The sequence below is a fragment of the Priapulus caudatus genome, unplaced genomic scaffold (assembly GCF_000485595.1).
Source record: "Priapulus caudatus unplaced genomic scaffold, Priapulus_caudatus-5.0.1 Scaffold511, whole genome shotgun sequence".
In the NCBI taxonomy this organism is placed as follows: domain Eukaryota; kingdom Metazoa; phylum Priapulida; class Priapulimorpha; order Priapulimorphida; family Priapulidae; genus Priapulus; species Priapulus caudatus.
The window spans coordinates 38431-48034 of NW_014577572.1; the positions used below are offsets into that span (position 1 = coordinate 38431).

Consider the following 9604-nt stretch of genomic DNA (forward strand, 5'->3'; position numbering starts at 1 on the left):
TTTTTACCACAAAAAAGGGAAAAAAGCATACACACACGCACGTGCGCACACACACACACACACACACACACACACACACACACACACACACACACACACTTCTCTTATATTGTCTTCATAAAAAAATCTTGTTTAGCGTTAGTTTTTCTGATAAAGATTTACTTATATATATGTAAATTCGTTATAAAAACCTAGAAATGGGCAAAGAGGGGTCCGTAGGCGTCCGGGGGACCGGATCTGATAAATTTTTGCATTCTAGACATCAAAATTACTGCTCAGATGCTCTCAGAATGCACCAATTTCTTTAAAAAACAAAGAAATGGAAACAAATGGAAACAAAGATGGAAGCTGTTGGATGTGTGTTCGTGCTGTGAAGGCGTAAAATCTATCTAGCGAGCGTCGAGCGAATTTAGGGATCCCGCTTTCCTACCTGCTATATATATTATAAGTGTAAGTGTGCACAGTGCAGCCGCGAGAGCAATGGCCGCTGGCAGCGTATGTTGTACATAGGATTTGGACAGAATTTACAGGAAACTGTTGGCAATAATACTAGGTGAAAGAGAGTATAGAAACATTAAGAATTTGGTAGTATATAGATTTTGTATTTATTTAGCATTATATTTTATTGAAACGCTTCAAGTGCCTGTGGCTGAGAGAGTCTATGTCCCCCAGGGTACTGCCTGAACTAGCTCTAGTACAATAGCCCGCGTTCATTAACTGCCGCAGGGCTATAGAACATTTTCGGCTAGATTTCGCAACTGCAACCTGTTACCACGAAAAATGGATCGCAAAACGCAAAATGATCGGGCTTTTTAACACTTATTTATTTACATGGACATCTCACCTATCTTTTTGAACATTTTCCACAACTTTACACCATGTATTTATCCATTTATTCCACAAAGTGCTATCACTACTTGCATTTTGTTTTGAAATGCTTTTGTGTACCTCAGGATACCTCAGGATATATTTCCGAACTCAGGCCTAGTCCTCTGTATTCAGCTCCTGCTTTCTACGTGCTCCCGGTGGAGAAGCGCAGTACACGCGTGACGTCACCCGAAATGTACTAGGCTGAATCATAGCTGCCCATGTGTTTTGTCTACATTTCGGGTGACGTCACGCGTGTACACAAAAGCATTTCAAAACGAAACGCAAGTAGTGCTAGCACTTTGAGGAATAAATGGATAAATACATCTGTACATGACCAGTGTAAAGTTGTGGAAAGTGTTCAAAAAGATAGGTGAGATGTCCATGTAGATAAATAAGTGTTAAAAAGCCCGATCATTTTGCATTTTGCGATCCATTTTTCGTGGTAACAGGTGGTAACAGGTTGCAGTTGCGAAATCTAGCCGAAAATGTTCTATAGCCCTGCGGCAGTCACTGTACGCGGGCTATAGTACTAGAGCTATGCCGGAACGTACCCTGGTACTATCTAATATGCGGACCGTACCTCGCCTACTCCACTAACGAGTCTAGGGAGTCGCCTACGCCTACGCCTACTCCCTAACCCTAACCATATTAGATAGTACCAGGGTACGTTCCGGCAGTACCCTGGGGGACATAGACCCTATGAGCGTCAGTGACTCACTCAGTCTTAAAAGTCACAGGCACTTGGGGGGGTTAGCCGGTGAGACGAGCTGCCCAATCTCCAGGTGGGTCATCTCGACCTATGAGCCGAGCTGGCCGACCTCCGGGAGGGTAAACTCACCACAATGCGAGCCGAGTTGGCGGTGGGTTGAGTTAACTGGTGCCCAAAGTGAATCCCATAGCATGTTTATGGTGTAGATGCAGGGGTAGAAATTAACTTTTGAACAAGGGAGTCCAACGGACTCTCTGTCCTCAAAAAGAGGGAGTCTACAGCAAAATGAGGAAGTCTGCAGTCTGAAGTTCAAAATTAAAGATATTAACAAAAACGCATGTGCTTATTTTGAAGATTCATGCGGTTGCATATCTGCCAAATTTTCTTTGGACATTAGCTGAAAAAATACGGTAATTCCGCGAGGCCGTGCTCTGTCGAGAACGAATTAGTTAGTATGGCAGAATTTTCAGGGAGTCACACGGACTCCTGCATATGTCAAATCAGGGAGTCCGACAGTAAATCAGGGAGTATTTGACTCCAGACTCACGTTAATTTCGCACCCTGTAGATGTGTCAATGATATTCTATTGTGATAATTTAGCAATATAGTGTTGTAAAATTACTAAACCAAGTTGATAACTTGACGTGTATATATACATCTATCGATAGTTGTTGTCACTGTCCTATGTTTGTAATTACACTAATATTTCCCTTTTGTTACTGTATGGACATTAGGTTGACCGAGTTCCTCGGACATGCTGTGCAAAAGTATTTATCCAGAGAGATTACTCAGAAGGAACATTTTGTCGCTTTCAAAATAAATTTCCACCAGAATTGGAAGGGAAGGTAGGTAGTGTATTTTATAATGTACTCATGTGTGTAAGACATTAATGTGTAAGTGCAATCATTGGTGTTTTCCTGTTGACTATTTGGAGATGACGGAATTTGGAGGATGGGATCATCTTATCTACTTGTTATATATCCGTAAAAGCAAGAAGGGAGACGGCAGTGGCTTTCCTGGAAAATTTAGTAACTTCTTGCACTTTATTACAACAGTTGTGCTTAAATTTTGTTTAATCGTGTGACATTTATTAAGTACATTTATCTGGTGCTCATCTTTTTTGCTATAATGGGGTAATCCGCAGCGCAGAGCTGATCGTCAACTCGGTTATTCAATGCAATTGTGATTGTAAACACTTTAGTCAGGTCCCTTAGCTTCATGATCGTTACAGAGCTGACAAAAGCATCAAACTTGGCACAGTTGTAGCCTATGGCAGTACTATAAATAATAGAGGGGGTGCCTAATGTAGATATTCCTTAGAAATGAATTACAGATGATTAAATGTTCGAACCGCGCCCGCCTGTACTGGCGCATTGTATACAGTTGTTAATTAACCCCCTCCCCCCACGCATACGCTAAATATTGCGCTATAGGCGGCATGAAAGTGTATTGTACTCTCATATCTCGCGAACGAATTGAGCTACATTTCTAGAAATCTAGATACATATAAACACATGGCTTAGCTATAATCCCCGTGAATTTTGAGTTTATTGAATCACGAATAGTTTAATTAATTACCAAAAATATACGCACGGTATCGCTCATAGGCATATATATACGCGCGGCTATGGCCCGTAGGATAACGTACTAACTCTAATATCTCGCGAACGATTTGAGTTATATTTTCTAAAATTCTAGATACGGGCGCGGTTGGGGGGTTCGGAGTCGGGTGGTTCGAACATTTAATCATCTGTAATTCACTTCTAAGGAATATCTGCATTGGACACCCCCTCTAATAATTATAGTACTGCCATAACCTACAACTGTGCCAAGTTTGAGACTTTTGTCACTCCTGTAACGATTCGGCCGATATTTTGCACTAAGGGACCTGACTTCTTGCGGGTTGCTGAGTAACCGAGTTGACGATGAGCGCCGATAGCGGCAGGTGCGCGCATAGCCGGTGTCTCATTATTTCTATCGATGATAATATCACGAGTATGTATATGTTTTTGCAGGTCGAACCGTCTGTGTTTGAGCAGACTATGAACACGTTAAACTCTAAATATTATGAAGCAGAGCGACGGGCCTCTAGAACATACTGTGAAGGGTGCTTAGCTTGCTTGACAGCATACGTCATCTATTTGTGTATGGACACACATTATGAAAAGGTAAAATGCACTACAGAGATATTGGGCAATTATAATTTACATACGTTTTATGTCCTAAGATTTGTAAAGAGAACCCTGTATATTTAATTGATATTCCGTGCAATTCAAATTATTCACGGTCAATCCTGGGTGTGTGTGGGTGGGTGTGTGTGTGGGTACTTGTTTTAATCTAATTTTATATTGTTTTGATTGCTGGTTCTTCTTCTTTTTTTAACCCAGTGTTTGAAGAGCATTGCCAGATACATTCAAGAGCAAAATAAATCCGTATACTTGCCAAGAGGGTTGATGATAGTTGATCCCATTGAGAGAGGACTACGAGTTGTATCCTTCTGTTCAGAATTATTTATGTGCCAACCATACATGATGGCGTATCATAGTCAACTGCACAAGCACTAGTATTTGAAAAACAAAATATTCAATCGCACTCGTAATGAGCAAAATGTGTGCGATAAATGGTGGAATATAATTACCACTGTTAAAATTACTCTGTATAGTTTATTTTTTCAAATGCAGCAGCACCTTGCATTGCTATTTGCTTTAACATCATGCTAGTGTGTTAGTGCTTCAAATTAAGCTTCAAAGAAATCCTGCTGGCATGGGACCATGTGTTAGAGGCATCACAAGTAGTTATGACTGGTTGATGGGGAGGAAAGTGAGATAATAGGGAGTTAAACTAGGTTGTCACAACATTTGCACGACACTTCAGGTGTAAGAGTTGTGACATCCTAGACTTATAATGTTGTAACAAGTTTAGAGATGTTTCTGACAGATGATCAGATTATCCCTTCCTGTGATGCATCCCCTAATACTGTGAGTTTGGACACTTTGTAAAGTCAGCATATCTTTGTGTCAGAGACTAGACTGAGTGTGTGGAGTGTGATAGGGAGAATTGTAATGCCTTCATTGAAATGGGCTTTAGTATATAGTATGCCTTCACTTCAATGTGTATCCAGTCTAGTTAATAAAAAATTGTTATTGGTTTCAAATAGCTTGTTTCAAATACACTAGAAATAACATTGATTCATTTACAGTAATAATTACCACTGAATGCTAGCAGTCGTCATGATTTTGTGTTTGCAGTATCTTCAAGGATCATGATATCATGTATATGAACTTAACTAATCGTTCACCAGGTGGAGATCTGCATTCTTCACGATACATCTGGCATGAAGTCTTGACCTGAAGGTATAGATGAGTTCAGTTGTTGTGAGAATCTACAGTATTTTAAAGCATCGGCTGCGTGAGACTGGGAGAATGCGCTCTGTCGTAGACTAGAACACGTACCATCAAGCCACTACTTTTATTACACTCACACCATTAAGTCAGGTAATCAGCGAGGGAGCGTGTGTAGAGTATAATAGTTATAGTGTCTCGATTTGTATCTACGCGCAATTTTTAATCCATACGGCTGCTTGTACAAATTATATGTTGCTATGTAAAAGGTGTGAAGAGAAGTCCTTCTTGTGCAGTGCTGTGAAAATATAAATGACACGTGGGTTCTATGACTGGACAATGTACAGAATACTCTATACGTGTACATCTGTAGATATAAAACATGTGGTGTCTAGTATGTTACAGTATGATGACATGTGTCTTTTCTCACCCCAAATTCTGAATGCAGAACTGAAGAGGAATTCTGTTGTCTGTGGGCAGGATTAATATTATCAGCTATTATATAAATTGTGTACATAATTAAACTATTACTCTTAAAGGGCTCTTCCAAAATATCTGCCTGATTATCCAGTTTGTTTGAACTGGAATCCCATTTATTAAATTACATCTCATTCTAAACGATCCTCATAAACGCAATATATGTTTCACTACTGTCATGACGGCTACAGCTATTCGGCGTGCTTTAGCAGGATTTTTATACTGGCTAAAACATGCGCAGCACTGACTTATTGACCACTAGAGTTTTGTGATGGGAGTGTGTCTAGCAAAATCCTGGTTTTAATGTTTGCTTTACTATGTGTGGTTGTGTGGGCGGGGACGTGGCAGTCGTGTGTCAACAGTTGGTAGGTTATCAAAGCTCAAAGAAGTGGAGTTAGAGAACGAAGGCTGGTTAACATTGCCATAATATTGCATTTAATTTACACCCCATTTTAAAGTGATAAATATTGAACTTTAGTAACATTAACTCTTGCTTCACACTGTGCTTGAGTTCAAAATTATTATTATAATTAAGAAGTAATGATTCATTTCTCTTCATGCTGAATGAGTAGCCCAAGTCATGCATGATTTCCATAACACATTATTAGGTTTTTTTGTTAACGTTCTCCCAACTTTTAAAAACAAAATGTATGTGTTTAAACAAAATTCACACCAAAATAAGTCGAGTGTAAAATTCAGCATGACAGAGACAAGACTTTGCAGATGATCACTGCTGATCAGTGTGGTCCTATTGCAGATCTGCGAGTCCTCATAACAGAAATAACGCTGGTGCGTGCAATTGTATATGTCTGTTTGACGGAAATGTAATTGTTTAAAAGGCACTCCTAATACTTTCCTGCATCACATCTACGTTTGCCCTAGTCTTGCGAGAACCACAACGTTTTGATTGAAGGCAGTTATGTCCATTAACCAGCGTGAAGTATATCCGTGAACCAGGTGGTGTAAGGTGTAAGGTGAATGATGAATGATGAGTGATATGTAGAGACAGAGGAGAGGCTAGATACCTACTGCTGTTAGCACGACTGGCCATTATTTATTAAGTACCGCTACTTTCATGTAAATATACACGAATAAGTTGAATAAACTGATGGGTAATAATGATAATGGATAAACGTTTACTTTCGTTTAAAGGAGCTAAAGTAAAAGGTCAGGTTTCGGTCAGCATACAAACTGTAAAAGCATACAGTGTTACGGAATTCTTGCGTTCTACAAGACACGTGTCTAACCAGAATTTCTGTAATGTGAATCACGTTTTCCGATTGAATGCCATGATGTAATTGGAGATGCATTTCTACGGAAATTTCTTTGACCAAAAAAAGTAATATAAGAGCAACTGCATGAAAATGAGATTTGGACACAAAAGATAATGAATTCAACTTAATTACCCTAAGCGAAATTGAGTGTGGTGTAGGTGAGTTGGGTAAATACGAATTAAATGCGAAGGAGAGAGAGCTCAGAGGCATTGATATTTGCTTGCTTGTAATGTAAAATACAGATAATACACCAAAGTGACTCGGATTTAGCATATTCCGGTTAAGTTCTCGAGCTAAAACTGGCACGTTAAAAGCTAATCCACCCGACCGGACTTTTGATGGAAACTAAGTAGATTACTGTACAAAAACCTTCTCATTCTTTTTCTCCGTAATTCTGGTTATCGTAATGCAGGGGGCAGTACTTTGAACGTTTATCTATAACAAGATACTGTAAAGATTGTACAGATATGTTCATCTAATTACTGTAAATGACAGATGGTAAAAAATGATCTTGCTTCACCTTGCTTATCAAAATCTTCCTAGTAGGTATAGTGATGATCCAGTGACCGTGCTAAAGCACCATAATTTTATTTCTGCTTATTCATTGCTGTGTATGTACTATTTTACATCTAAATGTCATATGGGCAATTCAAGTCACTTATGTCATATAAACACTACAAGTCTACAAGTAAGTAATCCTTTAATGTTTTTGAATTGACTGTCGAATTTTGTCATGCAAGTTATCTATAGAGAAAGTCACGTGCAAGAGCCAAGTTGGTCAAAAACGTTTAATCGATCTGGTGTGAATTTGTTGTCATGCAGTGTGTATAATGGGCATATATCACAAAAAATTAGTGCTTTATTGAATGGTCAGTGGCAGAAATAGATCGCATATAACGTGTATGTTATCTGTTTTTACTGGAAATGTGACTTTGCAAAAAGCATATATATTACGAGTTTCTCTTTCGTTGATATAGAAATAAGTTTGTCCGAAGCCTTAAGTTGTTTCTCTTCAGTTGATATGCTATCAGAAAAACGCTTTATTAACATAAGTTGTGAGATGCATAAGAATGAATCAAAAGTGATTACAATATTACATGGCCTACGTTACTATGCTTCACTCTCAGTTAGAGAGCATTTTTACACAAAACTTTAAAGTCAATCCTGTATGTTAATTGCCGCTCAGAGCCTCGGCCTTTTCTGGGAATTATTTTTGTGCCTTGTTCAGTAGTTTTATCTACTTATAAACATTGATATATGTGCAAATAGATGTCACGTGTACTCAGTAAGAAAATATATAGACCTATAGTTGCTTTGTGAACCTTTTTAAGTCGCATTTATGTAATTATAGTGGGTGGAGTATAGTACGACTTGGAATTGGAAATATGTGCTACACTGTAATTGTAAAATTGTATGGTTTTATTTAATTAAGGGATTTTGATATTAATGATAATTGTCAATATAACTTTGCTGTTAATATGTATAAGTGATTCAACTGGGAACATACAACCAGCGTAACATGGTTGACAGATATCTCATTATATGACAGAACTTATTTATCAGTGCTGTATCATTTTAATTTGTCTACTATTTTACTTTGTATTTTTTGCATGTGGGAGTGTGACTATATATTATAGATGTAAATGCACATATAGATGTGCTTATTATACAAAATATTACAATTCTATATATACATAAACAGTGCTAATTATACCAACAATACAAAGACGTACAATCTATCTATCTTGTTTCTTATAGTCGTGGGCTTTAGGGGGAAGTTGCATAACATTGCCCCAGCATTGATTACAGTGGGGTCAGTGCACTTCTTGGTGCAAATTTGCTCTACATGCGTCTGTGACAGACCAAATACCTGTGGTGCAACCCCAACGTAGAGTAGCTAATAATAACCAAAACAGCTATGAACGAGTTACGGTATGGGTGATAGTAATCTTCATTATGCTCAATGTTGCATAGCTACCGTTACTATAAACGCCCATCACATCCTGGAATCGGTGAGAAACAAGGCCACACGATGGCTCTCTTGCTGACACTTTCTGATTGAACGATGGCTGTATAGTGCATATTATTAATTAAATAAAGAGGGTCAATAGCAAGATAGGCAATCAATGTTATTATTTGACCAGGCTGCCCTATCGTGCCGTCTCACGAGCCTAAATCTAGATCTGTATTTTTTATACGTTAGCAGTATACCCTTTTCAGAACTACTAAACAGTAGAATAGTCAAAGAAGAAAGATAGTCAATGGATATGTATAACCTTTATTTACAATGCTACACCATACATCAATTCCATAATTATACCGACTCGAAACCATTTATATTATGTACGCTCCCACCCCCTCCAATTTGACTTTGTCAATAAATGGCTGATATTACGACCAAGTTTTATGTTTAGTTATTTAATGATAACCATCGTTCACCCTCCCCCTCTCTGTCAAAGAGAGACAATTCACATGCAACGTCACTGTAATCCAGGCTTTATTTCAATATCTGAGTTTTATCTGCAAAAAATTGGCCTGCGTTACGTTAGTATACATGTGAGATTAGATTTCGTGGCATCTGCCGAGTAAACCATGCCACATAACGTACTCGTAACAAACAAAACAAATAACCCGTAAAAATAAGTTCACATGAACAGCCTTATATCTATCACTAACACCAAGATAACCAACTGACCTTATCTGTGTCAGTGTTTGTTTTGTTTTAGATACAGGCTAGCACAACACTCGTTTTCAGCTTTTTTTTGCAATTAAAATGGACTACTTGAAAAACAAATCAATTTAAATTTAAATGGGAAATAGGAAAACCAAAACCAAACTTCCTGTGTTATAGATCTACTGATCCTTCACAGGTCTCTCCCCCTATCTCCCTCTATCTATCTTTCTGTCTATGTCAATCTCTCTCTATATAATAT

At 38.3% G+C, this 9604-nt stretch overlaps 1 protein-coding gene across 1 annotated transcript in view; it reads left to right on the forward strand.

Moving 5' to 3' along the window:
• Positions 1 to 9072, forward strand: part of LOC106811171 (golgin subfamily A member 7-like) — a 23022-nt gene extending 13950 nt beyond the window's left edge. Inside the window, exons 2-5 of the mRNA XM_014814716.1 lie at positions 2314 to 2424; positions 3595 to 3747; positions 3967 to 4068; positions 4881 to 9072. Coding sequence (XP_014670202.1) covers positions 2314 to 2424; positions 3595 to 3747; positions 3967 to 4068; positions 4881 to 4925 — 411 coding nt within the window. The 3' untranslated portion in view covers positions 4926 to 9072. The remainder of the gene's footprint in view (positions 1 to 2313; positions 2425 to 3594; positions 3748 to 3966; positions 4069 to 4880) is intronic.
• The last annotated feature ends 532 nt before the right edge of the window (positions 9073 to 9604 follow it).